We start from the raw sequence: 19,402 nt of genomic DNA, 5'->3' as shown, positions 1-19,402 counted from the left end.
TGCCAAAGGGCCAGATTGGACTGACTGTGACTGTGGCCGGGCGCCCTGGTGACCTGTTGACACCATTCTCAGGCTGCTGGCTGGCAGGGAGCTGGTGTGTTATGACAGAGGAGGAGGAGCCAGGGCCCCGTGGAAAGCTTGGCTCATGCCTCAGACCTGAAAGGGACAGTGCATTCCTCTGCTTATTCCTTCCCTCCACACACAGTTACCAAGATCTTGCCATATGTCGGCTGTGGGTGCTGGGCACACAGCGAAGACGGAGTCGCAGGTTCCTGCCGCATGGGCTCAAGGAAGAGTGGGCAGGATCAGCAGGGGCACTAGAAGGCCATGTGCTGTAGGAGTTTAGAGCTCGGACACCTGGGAGGACGTTCTGGTAAAGGTGATAGCTGAGCAGATGATGGGACAGGCCCAGCCAGTGTAGTGAGGAGTGTGGGAGGGCCAGTCGCTCTGCTGCAGGAAAGACCACTGCCCTGGTAGAGTTTGACCAGGAGCCTTTCTGAGGTGCTTCCCTGTACCCCCCAAGAGCCCAGCTTGCTGTCCCCTGGAGCAGGGTCTGTGGGTGGGCTCTGGAGCCGGAGTGGTGTCAGCAGCACCAAGGGGGTTAATGGCAGCTCAACTTCCCTGTGGCCTTTTCTTCCCTCCTTCTCTGAAGGAAGCCTACATTGAAATTATAGAAATAAATGCCGGCTTTTGAGGAGTCTGCTGTTCAACCATGTCCCTGCCAGGCCGCAGTGCCACCTTCTCACCCACGCTCTGCCAGCCTTGGGCTCCATCCTGTGCAGGCCCTGTTCAGAAGGGTGACGGCTCCCGCGGGTGCAGTTCCTTGCCTCAAAACCTGCCCCGGGTTGGAGCTCAGTGTACAAATGGTACCCAAGGAGGAGGGGCTCAGGAAGTGACATCTTTCGGCCCGCCCCCACCTCCTTATTCCCTATAAAAAGCAAAATGGTGACTCAGACAGGAGTTGGAAGCGTCCTGCCTCCTGCTCCCACTGTTAATTTTTAGACTTGGAATTAGGCAGGAGGCAAAGGAAACTGCAGCTTGAAATATGCGACTGACATGCTATTAAGCAGTGGCAACAGTGGAGCCGCTCCTCCCTGACTCCCAGCAGCCCCCGGACTGCCGTGCCCGCTACCTGCTGGCGCTCCCCAGCCCCTCACGAGGCCCGGGCCCCCCGCGCAGCCCCTGCCCGGGCCGGGCTGTGCATGGTGCGGCCAGGGGCATGGCAGCCGGGGGTCGCCGCCGGCGCCCGCTGCGCTACCAGTCTCTGGCAGCCCTCGTGGAGGACTCTCAGTGGCCTTTCTTGTTCCTTGTCTCAGACTTCAGCTACGGGGCAGACGACTACGACGGAGAGGGGAATGAAGAGCAGAAGGGGCCCCCAGAGGGCTCGGAGACCATGCCATACATTGACGAGTCACCCACCATGTCGCCCCAGCTCAGCGCACGTAGCCAGGGCGGCGGGGACAGCACCTCCCCAACCCCACCTGAGGGGCTGGCACCTGGGGTAGGTACACCTACTTTTCCTTCTGGCTTTGGGAAGCTAGGGCTTTGGGGGAGTGATGTAGGCAGGCACCACTGTCCTGGGCCAGGCTCTGCTTGGGGTGCTGCTGGGGGGCAGGGAAATTGGGTGCCAGTTGCTCTGGGTACCCTCATCATCTCCTTCCTATCCTGGGCCCCTCTCAGACTAGGCTCCCCTCCTCCGGCCGCCACCTGCCGCCTCTGCACCTCTCCTTGCCTCTGCTCCCAGCCATCTGCTCACCCTGCCTCATGGGCACCCTCACCCCACTTTCAGCTGCCTCCTCCAGCTCCTCTCTAAGGATGGAGCCTTGGGTTAGGGGCAGGCTCTTCTCTCTAGGCCCGGGCTGGGCAGTGGCTGCATATGTGACCCAGGGACTGTGAATGTGCAGATGCTGGCTCAGCAAACCAAGGTTGGCCTCGGTGCTCATGGTGGGGTGCAGTGAGCTGCTTCTGTAGCATTCCCTGAGGGCCAAGGGTCCTGTCCAACCCGCCTCTTGACCCTGGAAGGAAATGAGCCCTAATGGTGTCCACCTGTCTTCTTGTTGACTGACAGTACCTCTGCTCCAAAGAGAAGCATTTTACAAAGAATATTAAGTATGCGGTCTGAGACAGAACAGGGGGCTAAAAATGTGTGGAGGTTTGCAATCCCTGTAATTAATGCTGTTCTTGGCCATAGGGACTGGCTCTGTCTGAGCCGAGCTTGTGCGCCTGTGTCTGAGACACACAAACAAATGAGATAGGGATATGTAGGGGCTGTTTTTCTGGAGTTGGGGAGAATCAAAGCCATTCCTCCATTTTGGGGGGCCTTGGAGCACCTGGTCCTGCTTGGTAGAGGGCTCGTCCAGATGTATTTTGTGGGGCTCCCCTTTCTTCCCTTTAATACCCCCAAAGAGTAGTCACTGAGATGCTGTGACTACTTGTTCTCCTACAGGGCCCAGCACCCTCCACTGCAGCCAGGGGCCTTCCAGGACTCTACCATTTCCTGAGAACCCCTGCTTCCTCCCCTCCCAGCCTCCCTGGTTGCCCTCTGTCCCTCTGCAGAGCTCTCACCCCCTCTTCACACATGGGGTGGCTGTTATAGCCTTTGGCAACAAGGGCCTTGGTAACAGGCTTCCCACTTGGAGGAAGCCACACTGCTACCATGGCAACAGAGGCTGAGGCAGAGCTCAGTGGCTGCCAGGCAGTGGAAGTTTGGGAAGGGATGGAGAGTGGGGGCAGGTGCGACGTAGAGGGGATGGGCGAGGGCATTGGTCAGGTTCAAGCACCCCACAGCCAGCATTCTGGGGTATTATCCTGTGGTCCCAAGGAAGGCTAGCAGCTGATTGACAGCCATCTTGAACATGCAGGGCAGAATTTTTGTTACTGATGGAGGAGAGTGTACTCTGGGACCTGAACTGAGACCAACTGGGGGAAGCTTCCCATCTCTGCCTTTAGGTCTCTCGGAGTGCCCCTGGGGAGACTCAGCTGTTACCCCACTGTGAGCAGGGATGGGAAGATTCATTGTGGAACCCTTCTCAGGCCCAGGAATGCTGGCTCAGAGTCGAGAATGTGTTTCCTTCTCCCCCTCTGCCTTCCTCCTTGCTTCCTGTCCTCTCCTCATCACCTGACCACCTTACTGGTGTGCACACCCATCAGTTTGTGGATTCCCTGGTGAAAGGTACTGTCAGGTGCTTTCTCTGATGGAACAGGTCATAGTAGGCATGATGAGACGATGCCTGCCTGAAGCTCTAAGGCTTCAGGGCAGTGGCTTACTTCACTCTGTGGCTGCCCACTTTGCTCCGTGGCTCATGAGGGAATAACTTGGTTTGAGGACTTTGAAATCCAGAGATGCTACAGTGACAACTGACTAAAGTGCTTGGGAACCCCAGAATTAATTTTTACACCATTGGCTGAAAGTCATGACAGATAGGAGTGGGGAGCATTTACCCAAGCTGGGGATCCTAGCAAAGAGTCCAGCCTCCCTGCCCACCTTCCCTGCTGGAGTTCCATTTCTGACTTTTCCACTGTGTCACTGGCCCCATCTAGTGGACTTCCTGAGTATTGCTCTTTATGTTGTGCTGGACAGAGTTGACAGGACACACTTCTTCCTGAGTACCCGGGGGTGTTTTGTTTTTAAAAAAAAAGAAGAAGGAAGAAAGAAGGCTAAGGTTTATGTGATTGCTCAGGCAGGCCTCCTCCCTCCCACGCTTCCTGTTGGGGCCTTGGGAACTAAGGGGACTTTTGGACCACATCAGACAATTGTTCTAGATATTCAGATATCTGGCTCCTGGAAACTGGGCATTCCACACCCATATGTACAACCAACTTGTGCCTGGAAATCCCAGGTTTTGTCTTTGCATTAGTCACAGAAACAGAACCAATACGATGCAGAGAAAGAGAGAGGAATTTATTTTATTATAAGGAGTCAGCTCACTCAGTTATGGAGGCTGAGATGAGAAGTCCCAAGTCTGAGTCTCAAGGCCTAAGAGCCAGCAGAGCCAACGGTGTGAATTCCAGCCCAAAAGCCAAGAGGCTTGAGACCCAAGAGCCAGTGTTTCCATTTGAGTCTGAAGGCTGGAAAGGCCCTGCATCCCATCCAACAGTCAGGCAGGAGGAGATCCTCTTACTCAGTCTTCAATTGATTACCTGAGCACCCCCCACCCCCCCACATTAGGGAGGGTAGTCTGCTTTATTTAGTCAACTGATTCAAATGTTAATTTCACCCAGAAACACCTTCACAGACACACCCTGAATAATGTTTAGCCAAAAGTCTGGGCACCTGTGGCCCAGTCAGGTTGACAAATAGAAATTAACCATCAGAGTCTTACTCTCCCAGCAACCCAGAGAATGGAAGGAAAGTGAGCTTTGGACAGGATGAACAGCTGCTGCTGTCTAGCTGTGAGACATTGGACAAGTGTCATGACCCCTCTGAGCCTCAGTTTCCTCATCTCTAAATAGGATTAACTACTGGGAGAATAGTTGAGATGGACTGGGGTCTTTCAGGTGAGACCTGCAGCACTGGGCCTGGCTCACTGTGGGTGCTCAGTCCTTGGTGACTGGAGCCCGCACCAGCCTTTTTTACTCAGCAGCTTTTAGAGGGGTAGGGGTCTGAGAGCATTGCAAGGACTCAATCTAATGGATGTTTGTGGAACAATAACTGAATATGCTTTTACAACCTTCCTTCTGGGTTTGGATCAGCCCTGCCAGGTGTGGTGACCCAGGTGAGGCCCAGCCTCTGTGGTAGTGGCAGGACACGTGCTCCTTACTCTCCACAACCTTGCTCTAATGACGTTACCTTAGATGTGCCTCTACCTGTGCAGCCCACTGAGGTGTCAGGGTGAAAACTGAAGTGCTGCCCTGCAGACCCCTCACCTTCCGCAGGCTAAGCAGAGCTCCCTGGCAGGGCCAGAGCCACAGACCCAGACTGGTGGCTCAGTTTAAACAAGACTGCCTGATTTCACCCCAGAAAGGAGGGGCAGAGACTCCATCTCAGCTGACAAGTGGAGGTGCATGTTCCTCTGCCAGGACCGTGTTCTTACAGAAAATCTTGCTCCCCAGAACCCATGGACTCCTCTGTCTCTCCTCTCAGAAGGCACAGTAAAAAAGGGCCACAAGGCAGAGCGAAGATCTGGATGTTGTCTACCGCACTCCAGCTGTGTCACCTGAGTGGGGTCACTCATCCTGTCTGAGCTCCAGTTTGCTAATCAAAGTGAAGATACTGAGAATTTCCTCCCTCTTACACATGTTAGTGGGGACTGCTCAATGTCAAACTTATTCTGTAGTTCCTGTGGCACCCAGAAGCAGGTCAAAGGGTATCTGATAAAGGGTTGAATGGAGAGGGTCAGACTCCAGCCTGCAGGAGAATCCAAAGATAAAGGTAGGGGGGAGTTGAAACGGTCACCATCATCCTTCTCATCCTCCCCCACCCCTCCTTCTTATCACAGCCACCTAGACTTGCACTGACCCTTTTCTGTATCTCATTTAAGGCCTACTGTAACCCTATGAGGTGCAATGCTCTTCATTTCAGTTGAAGAAACTGAGGCTCAGAGATGTGACATTTGTCCAAGACCAGTCAGTGGGGCCAGAGATTTATTTAAACTCAGGTCTCTCTGACCCTGGAGCTTGTGTGGTGCGGCCAGGTGTGCTCAGCCACCACCTTCCCTCAGGACGTTTTACAGCCCCTTGCTGAGCCCTCGGCTGCCCGGGAAGTGTGCGCAGAGACTGGTGGGGCATGTCTGCTCTGTGAGGTCAGAAGCCTCAGCCCCTGATCATCTCCATGACCCCTGTCAGCAGCTCCTGGGTGTTTGTGGAATTGAACCAAGTAGTGCTGGGATGGCCTGGAAGGAGGAGGGAGAGCAGATGCCAACTTCGAGGATGAAGCTGCCCTCTATTCCCTACCTTGGTCCCTCCCAAAGGCTTGGGGTTTACAATTTAATGTTGCAAAACAAGGAAGTTGCTTCTGGGTGAATGGAGAAGCCATGTGGAAAGCCAGTTTGCCTCCCAGTCTGCTCCCTTCCAACGATGTTCAAGGCCTGAGTTAGATGGGTCAGCGGCTTCCTGGGGTCCTTATGTGCCTCTCGGGTGTTTCCTGCTGCTAGTGCAATCAGAGAGGCACTCCTCTCAAGTTGCCAGCCTCCTGTCTCAGCAGCCTTGCTCCTCATTTCTCTTTTCTTGGATCTTTGACCCCCACTGCAAAGAGGAGACTTACTAACTGCTCCTACGTGCCCGGTGCTGTGCTAGGCACCCATGGGGTTCATTGCCACCTAACTCCTCTAGCCACTGGGAGGCCCCCTCCCCACCATTTTGCAGGTAAAGAAACTGAGGCTCAGTAGGGTTGCCTGGCTTGTCTAAGCCAAGGAGGTAAGTAGAGAGTAGGGAGACATAGTGCCCTGGTTGTGACCCTCAGTCCCATCTCCATCTGACCCTCCTGTCCTCTCTGGCCTTCCCCCTTTCCCACCTGGCATGGATCTGGTCTTCCCTGATTACCCACACCTGGCTGACCCAGAACATCCCTGTAGCTCTCACAGCCTGTCTGGCTGGGATCATGGTTCATTCACGTATTTCACATCTGCCAGTAAGGCTACTTTCAAAGACGTTTTTTCGATGAAGGTTTGCTGAGCTCGTACGGGACCCAGGCACTGTGGGCATCAGGATGAGCCCAAGCAAACCCATTCTCTGCCCCTGAAGCCTTAGAGTCTCTGGGGGTGGGGCAGGGAGGTAGATGGACCTACATAATCATATCAACAGGCGCTAAATTGCCCCTGAAACACGTGCTGTGGAAGCCCCTGCAAATGTCCTCACTTTGAGATATTTGGCACACAGAGGTGAGCGGTCAGGGGGCAGAGGCTGGATGGCCTCTGGGCTTTTTGCTCTTCAAGGGTGCAGAAGGGCAGAGAACAAGCCATCAGTAGGCTCCTCTTACCTCGGGACTGTTTTCCATCGCTGTCACCTACTTCCTCCACTAGTGAGCGCTAGCGCTCTCTTTCACACGGATCCTACCCTTCCACCTGCAGAGTGATGAACGGGTTGCTGCTGTCTGGAGGCCACACAGGCAGGCACCTTGCTCTCCAGCCTCTGTGGCAGAAAGGAGAAAAGAAAGAGTAGAAACAGTTTTGTAGCGCTTACTAAATACCAGGAACTGTTACAGCACTTTATAAATATTAACTCATTAAGTCCTCGCCACAACCTTGTGATGTAGGCACCATTATTGCCCCATTTAACAGAGGTTACCTAACCCACGTAAGGTCCCACAGCTGGTAAGTGGTGAGGTACTTGTCACTGCAGCTCTCTGCCTCCCTCTCCAAAGCAGCAGCCTTAGTGGCCTTGTTTCACCTCTGGCTATGTGACTTTGGGCAACCTGTGGAGGCTCAGTCCCCTCAGCTGTAAATGAGGATACATGCCTCCCATCTGGTAGGACTGCCGTGAGAACCAAGTGATGTAACAACCATGGAAATGTCTTCTGCCGCCCCGCATGGGGGACCGGCTTCCAGGGTGGCAGTTGAATTTGAATTGCTCCCGGGATGCGGACCCGGTTCTCCATGAGCCCCTAGCTCTGGCTGCCCTTGAATCTTCCCATCTCTGCCCTCATGCTGGCCAAGGTGTTCCTGCCAGTGAAGGCCCCTCCGGAGGGGACAGCAGTGGAGGATTCGGGGGGAGAGCTCTGTTGCTGGGAGAGAGGCTGGAGTTGCCTCGGGCCAGTTCCCACTTGGCCATAGTGGCCCTCCCTTCTCCCTGGCTCCACCATGAGGGTGTTCCCCTGGGGCCCATCTCGCTGGACACTGGCCGCCACCAGGGCTTGGTGGGCTGAGGAGGGAGGGAAGCCCTGAGACAAAAGACAAGCTAGTGCCTGGCCCGCTGTGTACATGCTCAGCTCTCCTCCCTCCCCAGAGCCTGGCTCCTGGTTGTGGGGTATGTCTAGAGCAGGGCTGTGCTCTGGGAGTGGCTGCAGCATTTCTTTGTTGTGGAAACGTGTCCTGTACCTTGCAAGGTGTTAGCAGCATCCCTGGCTTCTACCCACAAGATGCCATATCAAATCCCAGCTGTGAGAAGCAAGAATGTATCCAGCCATTGCCAAATCCCTCCTAGGGAGTGAACTAGCCCCTGACTGAGAGCCACTGGTCTAAAAGAAGGTTAGAAATGTGGGAGTCCAGAACAGTGGTTTGGCAGGGGGTTGGGGAGGGGTGCCTGGGGTGGAGTCCCCTGGGGGCATTTGGCACTTAATAAGTGGGGAGAGATAGGTGCTCAGAAAAGACTTAGTGAGTGAAAATGACACCAGGAGGCTTACAAGGCAAGGTCAGGGGTCTCCCAGGGAAGATAAGTCAAGGTGTTCAGGTTGGGTGGCTGGTTCCTATGAAACCAGTTCTATGATACAGGATCCTAGGGCTAAGGGGAAGCCAACAGTCACAGGGTCCTAGTGGGGCAGCATGATAGGGAGAGGGTGGCTGGGGCAGCTGTGGGAGGGGACTGCTTACTCTACGCCCTTCTATACTCTGCATAAGATGGTTGTGAAAGTATTATCCAATTAAAATTGAACACAATTATCTTATGTTGCCCTGGAGGGCAGGATGAGAATAGAGTTACCATGAGGTGAGATTGAGTAAATACTAAGAATATTTCAAGGATTAAAACTGTCTAGCAGTGGGATAGGTAATGAGGTTCCTGTCCTTGGAAGGATTCAAGCAGACGCTGGTGACTGAAGGTAGAGAGATCCTTTAGCTTCTACCCAACTTTGGGTTCCCTCTAGCCCTCGGAGCCCACATCAGACGACCATAGGAACCATCCACCCAACCCAAACTCCTTGATTTATCTTCTTGAGAGAACTTGCCTTGTACTGTAAACCTCCCAGGGGTCATTTCCACTCATTATTTTCTGAGTACCCACTTTTTATAAGATACTGTTCTGTGTACTTTGGGGAACTAGCAAGAACTGGCATTTCCACTCACCCCCTGTGCGCGCGCGCACACACACACACACACACACACACACACACACACACTCCCTCTATTTCAAGGCCATCTATGCAACAGCCTTGAGAGATGTACAGCATCCCAAGACAGGTGTCATGTGGCCTCGGGTCAGGGAATCAAAGAGGGGAGCATGTAGGAGGCTGACTCTGAGAGTACACAGTATTCTGCTGAGCACTGGTCAGAAAGGACATTCTAGATAAAGGGGGCTATGTAAGTTCTGGACTATGGGAAAACCCCGGAGGTCTGAGAAAAGGAGAATGGTCTGGTGTGGCTGGGGCATCAGTTTCACTGGAAGAGGTGGGAGGTAAAGCCAGGAGTGGGCTAGGGATTCCCCCTTCTGTAGTCCCCACTACATAGCCAGTTGCCAAAGAAGAGGAGAATAGCTGGTGCCTACTGAGGGCTTGACATGCGCCAGGCACTGCCCTGCATCCTAGTCTCCACGGCAACCCTGGAGTTGGTGCTATAATTATCGCCACTTTACAGATTAAGAAAGTGAAGCTCAGAGAGTTTGATGTGCCCAGGATCACACAGCCGGCAAGAGGCAGAGCAAGGATTCAAATCCAGAATCCAAGGGAGTTTTGTTTCTTGTTTATTTGTTTTACTATATAAGCAATACCTGGCTTCTCTCTGACATTTGCTTTATGTAACTGAACTCTGCATATGATTTTTGGAGTGGCTCTACTGGAACAGAGAAAGCAAAGGCAGAGCCATCCAGCAGATGATGGCTCTGATTCCATCGGCAGCTCTGGCCAACTCCACCCGACCCTGGCACTGGCCCCTTGTTGTCAGTTCTCATTGTCCCAAGGGCTGCTGAGGTCCAGAAAATCTGTCCGTGGGGCTTGAGCTTCTGCCAAGAGAAGTTAGGAGGGCCAGGGATAGGCAGAGAGGAGGGAGAAGGGGCTTCAAGCTGAGGATGAGGCCTGGAGGTGACAGAGTCCTGGTCCTTTCAGGTGAAAGCAGAGCAGAGGTTGTTGCCCACAGTGTGATCTGTTGAGTCATCAGCAAGGGCCCCACTGCCCTGGTTCGGGTTGACTTGGTGGCTTCCTACTGGGCACAGAGTGAGCACTGTTTTAGAAAGAGTAATCTGATGTCAGCGGGAGGGATGCATTGAAGAATGATCATGTCACTCACTCCCTGCTTAAAACCATTCAATGCCTGCCTTTTGGCCTTATGATAAAATCCAACCCTTAGCAATGCAGTCAAGGCCCTGCCTGTCCTGACCACTTGACCCCTGCCTACCTCTGCAGCCTCATTACCAACCTCCCAACCGGCATGTGAGCTCCACAGTGGAGCTTTGTCAGTTTTGTAACAAAATAGTTGCTCGTTGAAAACTCCAGTGCCTAGAACTGTGCCTGGCACATAGCAGATCCTCAGTAAATAGTGGTTGAATGAGTGAGTAAATGAGCACTGGCCACCCAGACTGAGCTCGTTTCACTGTGCCTCTCTCTGTGCACCCCAGCCCGTGTCCCCACGGACAGGGCTAACGCCTGCTCACTGCTCCGTGTGGGTTTCAGTGTTGCCTCCCCAGAGTACCTTTCTTGACTCCACCCCTTTCCTGCACCAGATGCTACTGTCTTGTGCCCCCAGAGTGTATTCTACTTTCCCAACTGTAGCACTTACTACACTTCTTTTTTAACTTCTTTATTTTCTCTGATTACATCACTGAAAATTCTAACTTTACAGAAACATGTGATATAGAAAGTGAAAGTCTCCTGAAGTCTCATCCTACAGAGAGAACTTCTGCTACGAGTCAGTTGTATGTTTCTCATTATTTTTCCATGTGAGATATTTTGTGTGTGTGTGTGTATATTTTATATATATATATATATATATATAATATTTTTTTTAAGTGGTATCACACTGTTGTTGGCAGCATCATGCAGTTTGCTCATGCTATTTTACTTAATAAGTCTTGGACATCTTATATATCAATAATTAAAGATCTACCCCATTCTCCTTCATGACTATACTGAATTCCATTTTATGGATATACCACAATCCACTTAACCAGGCCCCCTGCTGATGGACATTTGGGCTCTTTCCAATTGTTTACAGGTATAAACAATTGCCATAAATATCTTTGCACATAGATCTTTGTGCCTTTGTAGAAATGTTTTTGCAGAAAAATCCTTTAAAGGGCTGTTGCTGAGTCAGAGGGTGTGAACATTTGAAATCACAATAGATATTTCCCTGTTATCCTTTCAGGAGGAACTATACGTCAGCCCCATAGTTCTCAGATTGTGCCCCTCCTCCGGCACCGCCTTGGTTCACAGTGGTCAGTCTGTCCCTGAGATTCAGCTCCACGGAGGTATATGTAAGTGTCCCATTGAAAGTGCTAGCACAGTGCCTGGTGCACCGTAGGCAATTAATAAATACTTGTTTGAGTGGGTAAAGGAATGAGGGGGTGCAGAATGGGTGTGAGAGAAGGTTGTTGTGTTTGGAGAGAGTAAACTGTTAGTGGCTCTAAGAGCGTGGGCTTGGTGTCCGAAATCTCAGTTGGTGCCTCTTGCCCATGGGGAAGTCCATTCCCCTTGCCCCAGCAGTGTTCCCTCCACCTCCAAGTTCATGCCTGCTCCTTTCCCCTTCTGCCCTCCAGCTCTGCTTCCTGGGATTCCTTAAAAAACATTTTTCCTTTAGCCATCTCCCCTTTGTCTGGAAACCCTTTCCACTTTCCAGATGCTGCTCAGAAACCACTCTCCTGTGAAGCCTGTCGTCTCAGGCAGGGTTGGTGCCTCTGTCCGGTGTTCCCACGTGTTGATCAGTGAGAACATTGCCTTCTTTGTTCCTATGTCCTTCTCCCTCTATAGGTGGAGAGCTCTCTCATGGTAAGTGCCTGCCTCCCAGATTTGTGTGTTTACAAGGCCCTCCCTGGATACAAATGATGAATGAATGAACAAATAGATGGACAGGCCCGATTAGAGTCAATGTGGGATATGAGTGTGGTTGCATAGGTGTAAATGCTGTGAACCTTGGTTGGGGTGGTGGCTTTGGAAAAGGAAAAGGAGGAACCCAAGGGACTTGGTAGAAGGGGTATGGGGATGAGGGAAGAAGAATCACAAGGTGGGACAGCCCCACCAATAGAAGGGGGAAGGCAGAAGGGGAAGCCAGTTTAGGGAGTGGGGAGGGTCATTTGGTCTGGATACACAGAAGGGAGGAGCTGTTGATGGGACCCCAAACCACATGCGCAGACCCAGCTGACAGTGTCAATGTCTTGCTTGGAGCTGAGCAAGACACTGCAGCTGCAGATACTCATGGGCTGCCATTGGCCTCGAGACAGAAAGGATGAGCCCTCCAAGGGTGGAGAATAGAGGGCTGAGGTCTGGGTCCTGAATGGGTGACTCTGCCTTCACAGGAGGCAGGAGAAAGGAGGGCCAGCCTAAACCAGAGTGGTCAGCGCAGCACCAGTGTGGTCGTGGAAGCTGAGGGATTTGAGGAAGTCCAGACTGCAGAGGCTGAGGAATAGGAGAAGGAGGCCTCTGACTTTGGAATCAGGCAGTTGAGGGTCTTCAGAGCTCGCTGCTTCTCTGATCAGGAGCCTGGATGACAGGTAGAGTGTGGAGGACACAGGGAGGAAACTCAGGTCCAGTGCTGGATCAGGACATTTGTAGGGGAAAGGGAGGGGGCACCCCTGGGCCTTGTGAGTCACTTCCCCTCCAGGCAGAGGCCTGAAGGCCTCTGAGAGGGGACTGTGTGCCCGACGGAGATGGAAGGGCATTCTAGTTACTCAGTGGAATTTCCAGCCAGCTGGAGTGCGGTGGAGTAGAGATGCCTTGGATGTTCAGGGAGCAGCTCCTGAGAGGTTTCACAGTTTGGGGAAGATGTAGTATCATCATGTTGATCCTGCCATGCTGGGTAGGGGCATGGGCAGTGGAGGCGGAGATACTGTAGGAGACTTGTAAGAGCACCTCATGCTCCCCTGGATGGGGAAGGAGCACAGGAGGGGATTTTGGGCTTTTAGGCCCTTTTCCCATGCCACCTGCTTGTCTGACCAGTGTGGGCAGTCCATACCATACACTTGGAGTCTGCAGGGTGGGAGACAAACTGTGGCACAGAGCCATGGGCTGGCACACTTGTGCCCTGGGGAATGCCAAGCCTGGTTGTTCCCAAGCCCTGGGAACAGCCTCTCCTGCCCAAACCAAATGAGGAATTGTGGCTGAAAGGGCCCTTCAGATGTGCTCTGGCTATTTATAACCCAGTGAGGGCAGGGATAGGGAAAAACCAGGGACTCAGGGAGCGGGCTGGGTGTGGGGTGGGGCATGCCTGTGTGGAATCCTGTTAGCCCTGAGGCCCAAAGAACCTACTTCAAATCCCTCAGTCCTTGTTTTACCTTTGGTGACAGGGAGGAGCCTGTCACTGGCAAGGACAGGTTCTCTGCTCTAATATAATGGCAGGAGCCCCATCTAGAGCTCAGAGCTTCCATAGACATTTTGGGGGTGTTGAGATAAGAAACCATGTCCATTCTTCCCCTCCTCTCTCCTTCTTAACCCCCCCACCCAGCTTGAAGGCTCAGCCAAGGGCCCTGCTGTCAGCTGAGGCACCCAGTGGAAAGGAGAGCCAATGACCCCAAGTGGGCCCAGGGCAGTGCAGAGCTGCCCCTTCTGTGGAACTCATTTGGAAATGACTTCCACATAGTTTGACTTGAGCCCCATGGCCCTATAGCTGCAGTCTTACAGGAGACGTGACATGTGCATAGGAGGCCAGTGGTAAATACATGAGGCATTGATGGACAGCTCAGACACTGCATCATTAAGAGTCAGGTCCTGGCAACTGTGTACTGGGAGAGAGAATTGTGAGCTTTTGAGGGAATCCCTGGCTGGAGACATGTTGAGGGGCTAGTGAGAGATCACAGAGGGGATAGCTTCAGTGGGTCTGGTGCTTCAGGGCCTAATTCAGAGCACAGATATGTTTCATTTAGACTGTTACCATGTTTTTGTTTTTATTTCTTAATGTAATTTATCTGCCATTAGTTTGAAATCAAGAGGTATCACCTAAAAGTCCAGATTTCCAGCTTTTCTAGAACAATCTGAGATGGAGCAACTTTAAGCCTGTATTGCCACTAGCAGCTGGAGCTAAGTGGCAGTTTCTTCCATTCACCCAGGCCCTACCTGGCTCTCTTCACTGACTGATCTTACCTGTGGTTGTGAAAGAGCTTTTCCGGGGTGTTGTCCCTAAACCCTTCCTCCATAAGCATAGGTGGATGTACGCCTCTGGACTGGGCTAGAGAACAGAATGTGCACTTCACCCCCTGGGTGGATTTAGCGTCTGTAACCGTTGAAGAAATCTAGGGAAGCCGACTGGGAGTGGGCAGGGCTGGTGGTGTTACCTGGGTTTGGTGTGCCCTCACCTACTGGGCTGAGGCCCCTCTTGAGGAAGAAGAGCCCCAAGGTGGTGCTGATCCCAGCAGCGTCTACGCGTAGACTCCGGCTGCCTGAGGTGGCCTGCAGCATTCCCTGGCTGGCACTTGTGCTTCTGCAGTGGTGCAGCTCAGGGCTCCTCTGCACAAAGCCCTGTTCCTCCAGCCATGGTGGGGATAGAAACGGGTGTCTCACCAGCCCTTGGCTTCCTGTCCGCAAAGGTGTCAGAACCTGACACAGAGGTGAGAAGGAGACTCAGGCCTGTGGGGATCCCAAGGTGACCCTGATGTTGGCCCGGGGCGTCCTTCTGGCTGTGCAGGCGGTTGCTCCTCCCCGCTGCCTGCTCGCCCGGCTCCGGTGAGGGGCTGTAAATAAAGCCAGTCGCTGGGAAGCAGACCTCCCCCTGCTCCCGGCCCGTCTGCGGCCTCCTCGCCCCTCCTCCGCGCTCCAGAAGCCTCCGCCAGCCGGCTGGCCCGGTGACCGCAGGGAGGGAACGGCTCCACCTCGCAAGTCGTGCATTTCCTGTGTATTAATAGCAAACGCGAACCTCCTTTTCGGAGTCCAGAAAGGGCGGGATTTGTGGGGCGGCAGCGCCGGGGCCCCCGGACCGAGCTCCGGGAGCGGCGGCCGAGGAGCGGGGCCCCGCCTGCGCCCGGGCCGGCGCGCACTGCAGGAAGGGCCGCGGCGGCCGGCAGGGGCGCCTCCTGCTCCGCCGGCGCGCGTCCTCTCCAGTGACAGTCCTGAAATCGCGGCGGCGGCGGCGGAGCTCCCGCCGAGAGGCGGCTCGGGTCGGCGGGGCTGCCTTGAGGACCCGCTTTCCCTTTCTCCGGTGGGGACGTGCGCGAGGCGGGCCCGCAGCTCCGGCGCTCAGGAGGGCTGGGACGCGGCAGCAGGAAAGGCTCATAATGGAGCCTTTCATCGGGAGCCGGTGGCCAGGTGCCAGGACTGACTTCGGGGAGGCCAGCATGCTGGTGTAGGCCTGCCCTGCACGCTCTTCGCCTCCCTGCCCGCCTGCCTCTCTCCCGAGCGGCGGCGGCAGCAACGGCAGCGGCTGCTGCTGCGAGGACCCTGCTTCCTGTTTGCCCTCCGCGCCTCCGGCTGCCATGGAGGAGGAAGAGGAGGCAATAGGCTTTTTGGACAAGGTTCTGGAGGATGAAGATGTGTTTCTCCTGGAGGAGTGTGAGCTGGGAACCCCGACCAGCCCCGGCTCAGGGTCCCCCTTCCTGGTGGCTGTGAAGGTGGGAATGTGACACACCCTGGATGCTTGTCGGGGGAGGGGGCAGGGCTAGCAGCTCTGGATTGCCCAAGATGTGTGCGGGCCGAAATGGCTTATTTGTGCGCAAATCTCATGGCTGAGTGGAAGCACCTAACTCGGTGTGAGAGGGGCTGGCGCATGCCTGCCAGGGGATGCAAGGGGCTATGCTCTCCGACAGCTGTTCCTGGGGGAGAGAGGCGGTGCCTGCCTCCTCCCCTTGGACCAGTTGTCCTCAGGGGGAGTGGCTGCTGTCTTTCCCCAGGCCAGCTGTGCTGGGGGCTTTCTCTGGCAGTGAAGTGAGTCACCTGGTAGGAACGTCAGTGGTGTGAGCCTGCTGCCCCAGAGGAGCAGGCTGACTTGAAAGAAGGCCATCATTTACTGTTTCCATGGCAACAGCAGGATACTGTGGACTTACAAAGTTCAGGCCAAGGGGGCCATTCTCTTCCTTGCAAGGAGACTAGGTGAATGTGCACTAGGACAAAGGCTCATTTGGAGAGTCACTGAGCCTCCTCGAAGGAAAAATTGTATCAGCTGAAGAGGGAGAGGTAACAGCTGGCTTTGAGGCAGGAGCCAGGTGGGTAGGCACTTTTCCCAAGGTGGGCACAGGCAGGAAGTATCTGCTGGACCCCAGCCCACCCACTGTGGAGCTTTGAGCATCTGAGCAGCAATGGCCCTGTCCTGTCATAGCTGTTGCCTTGAAGGTAGAGCAGGAGGGAGTGGTTACATCAATCCCCTTCTCTCTTCAGCTCCTTCCCAGGGGTGTGGCCTCCTTGAAAGCACACCTTCTTCCTGTCTCTCTGCTAGGCCCCCTGCTAGAGCTCTACCCCCAGCCTTTTGCTCACCTCCTCTCTGTTCTGTGGCTAGAAGAGGGGGCCAGTGGGAATGTATGGCAGGGTGTTGGCAGGCTGCAAGCCAGGCTGCCCAACAGGCCCATGTGTGGGCCCTCGGGGAACCCCGCACCCTAGAGGGTGTGGTGCACAGGGCATTGCTGTGGGTGGAGACGATCACCAAGCCTGTCTGGGCCTCTTTGTCCCCGCTGTGAGATGGGGATCACAGCCCTGCCCTGCCCACACTACAGTGTGGTTCCGAGGAGGAGCTAATGGGGCTAAACATAGACTGCAGCCGCACGGTAGATGGCTGGTGCATGGAGTCTGGGTGGAGCAGTAGCTGCAGGCCTGGGTGTGGGGCACAGAGAAGCTCTAATAGGAGGCTAGCAGTGACTAGGGTTCAAGCCCAGGCTTTTTCGTCTGGTGCTAGCTCAGAGCACGGGAGCCCATAAAGGCCTCAGCACGTAAGGTGTGACCAGCTTACCCACCAGGAACAGGAAGGGGAAAAGTCTGGTTATGAACCAAGAGCGCTGGCTGGGAGCTTAGTAGAGTGTGGGACAGCAGGTATGTGGGGTTCCTGATGAGCCTCCTCTGAGAAACCCTCCCCAGCACAGATGAGGTCCCGCAAATATGCTGCCTTATGGGTCCACTCTTATTCTGGACTCTGGCTTTTGCCTCGGTGTTAGCCCATGATTCATTCTGCTTGGAATTCTAGACATGCCTCCTTGAGTGTGTCCTTCCTGTTCTAAGGGCAAGGGCCATGTTGTATTCATTGCTGAACATTATATGGTGCTTGGTGCGTGGCTGGTACCCACTGAATTTGTAGAATAAGTGAGGCTCGATGGGGCCTGCAAAGGGTGTATACCATGTCCCTGGCTTATTCCATGAAAGCTTTATTCCAAGGACGCAGCACATGGGCGCCAAGGGGACCTGGGCACACATCATACCTAAAAACGCTGCTCCTCCCAGACACCTGTGAGTGTGTAGTCTTCCCTTCTGCCTTGATGCCTCGGTGTTCCTAGATTTGTCTCCATGGGGGATGGGGTCTTTCCTGAGTGTTAGGGAATTCCAAGTCCACTCTCTCATTCTCAACACCTCTAGGATGTCCTCTGCTGCTGCCAAGCTTGGCCATCTTAAGGGGAGAAGATAAGCAAGGTGACTACAGAGAGGTGGGAAGAAAGCTCATTGATTCATTCCACAAACACTGCCAGGTTGTGTTCTTTCCGAAGCACTCTGCTTGGCAGTGGGGAGGAGACGAGATGAACAAAGCATGCTCCTTTCTCACAGAGTTCATAGCTCAGGGCAAGGAGGCAGGTACACAGATAATAGGAATATAATAAGGAAGTAGTCAGGGCCACAAGAAGAATTCTGATAAAAGGGTAATTCAGAAGAGGAGAGACCACTTCCAATTGAGTCAGGACTGGAGTGGGTGCATGTGCACGTGTGTGCATGCGCATGTGTGTGCTCAAGGGGCATTTCTGGAGGGTGCACTCTGGTCCTGAGCTGGGGGTGACCTTGGCCCACTCTTACAAGGCAGACTTTTCTTGGCAGCTGGTAGGAATCCAAGGCAGTTCTCTCTTGACTATTACTTTACTTCAGGAGTACTTACCTTAAACATTAGTTGTGTTCTGGCATTATAGGAATGCCATTCCTATAAATCAATCCTTTTTTCAGTGTAAATGCCAAGATGCCTCATCTTTCTGAGGGACAGATGTTAAGATGGCAGCGGTTCCCTCCAGAGCTGGAGCTTGCTACATTTTTCCACCCAGACTTCCCTTTGGGGAGTTAATGATCTATAAACCAACAATTATGGGAATCCTGATAAGAGCATCACTTCCCAGCTGTAAAGTGTATACTTCCCCAAAATCTTTCATACAATTTTATTTAAAGGTACCTAGGGCTGATAGGGGCCTTACTTTATAAAAGCTGCTGTTTGAAGGAACTCATTTGTCAGGAATAAAAATCTGTTTGTAATATAGATTAACACTTTAGGGTTCCTCTGTGCCAGTTTTGAGTGGATTGTCTACACCTGTATTTCTGTTTCACCTACCCAAGTCTCTTTTCCCTCTGTGGGTGTGATGGTCACGCCCGTGTCCCCCACTTTGTTGTTTTCCAAAGTGTGGGCCACATTTGTGATGATCTGAGATCTGACTTTAGGTTGCACCTGGGTATATATTTTGCACTTTAGTAGTTAGGTATATGTTTTAGTGTATATTAGAAAATATTTGCACATCTCATGATTTCAAATGTAATGCTAGGGATAAGGCTGTGCTTTTAAAAGTCAGTGGTGGTAACAAACAATATTAAGTAAATTATAGTGCAGGTAGTGTGTGAGTGTGATAATACTGTAAAGGGGGGATATGAATGACTCAAGTTTGCAAACACTGCAGGACCACATGGGGCCTGCCTATAGCTTCAGACAGCAAAGAACCTAGAATAAAAGGATCCACCCTTCAGGAGGGTAGGGCAGCTAGAATTTGGGCTTCATCCCCCAGAAGTTGCCCCTGTCCTCTCTGCTCTAAGTTTTGCTGAGGAAATAGCTAAAAGAGAGCTCCTCGCTGTCAAGCCCTGGGGAGAAGAGAGAATGGCTGGATGTCTCTGCATTGTCCCAGCTCAAAGAGGGACCAGCTCTCCTGAGGCTAGCGCTTGGAATGGGCACAGCCCCTAGATTGAATGTCATCTACTCTGAGTGGATCCTGCTGGGTGCTTCTTGCAAACTGGTGTGGCACATGGGGCTGATTTCTGCTGTCTTCGGAGCCACTTGGCTCTGAATCGCTGGAGGCTCTGCCTGTTGAGTCCTCACAGTTGTCTTAGAGGAGGTCAAGGCTCTGAATGGGTTGTGTTTTGGCTTGGCCTAGAACCAAGCCTTTGGAGCTTTTATTTAGCTTCCAAACTCTGTAGAAGACCAGGCCAGAGCTGGCTAAACCTGCCTTATGTTTATTGGCCCTACCAGAGTGACTTGACCTTTTGGATTTGGGGGCCTCAAGCTAACAGTTTCAGCCTAAC

General features: G+C 53.2%; 1 protein-coding gene across 4 annotated transcripts in view; it reads left to right on the top strand.

Annotated features, from left to right (window-relative positions):
- The window catches only part of ABR (ABR activator of RhoGEF and GTPase), a 168,747-nt gene that overhangs the window by 77,409 nt on the left and 71,936 nt on the right, over positions 1–19,402 (top strand). For 3 of the 4 annotated variants that reach the window (XM_017675342.3, XM_037022857.2, XM_037022855.2), the window contains exon 2: positions 1,317–1,501. In XM_017675342.3, coding sequence (XP_017530831.2) covers positions 1,317–1,501 — 185 coding nt within the window. Of the gene's footprint in view, positions 1–1,316; positions 1,502–15,017; positions 15,553–19,402 lie in introns of those variants that run through there. The other variant, XM_037022856.2, reaches the window with a different exon arrangement.

The sequence above is a fragment of the Manis javanica genome, chromosome 4, assembly GCF_040802235.1.
Source record: "Manis javanica isolate MJ-LG chromosome 4, MJ_LKY, whole genome shotgun sequence".
Taxonomy (NCBI): Eukaryota; Metazoa; Chordata; class Mammalia; order Pholidota; family Manidae; genus Manis; species Manis javanica.
The sequence above is the reverse complement of the archived record's forward strand: the minus strand, read 5'-3'. Positions and strand labels throughout refer to the sequence as shown.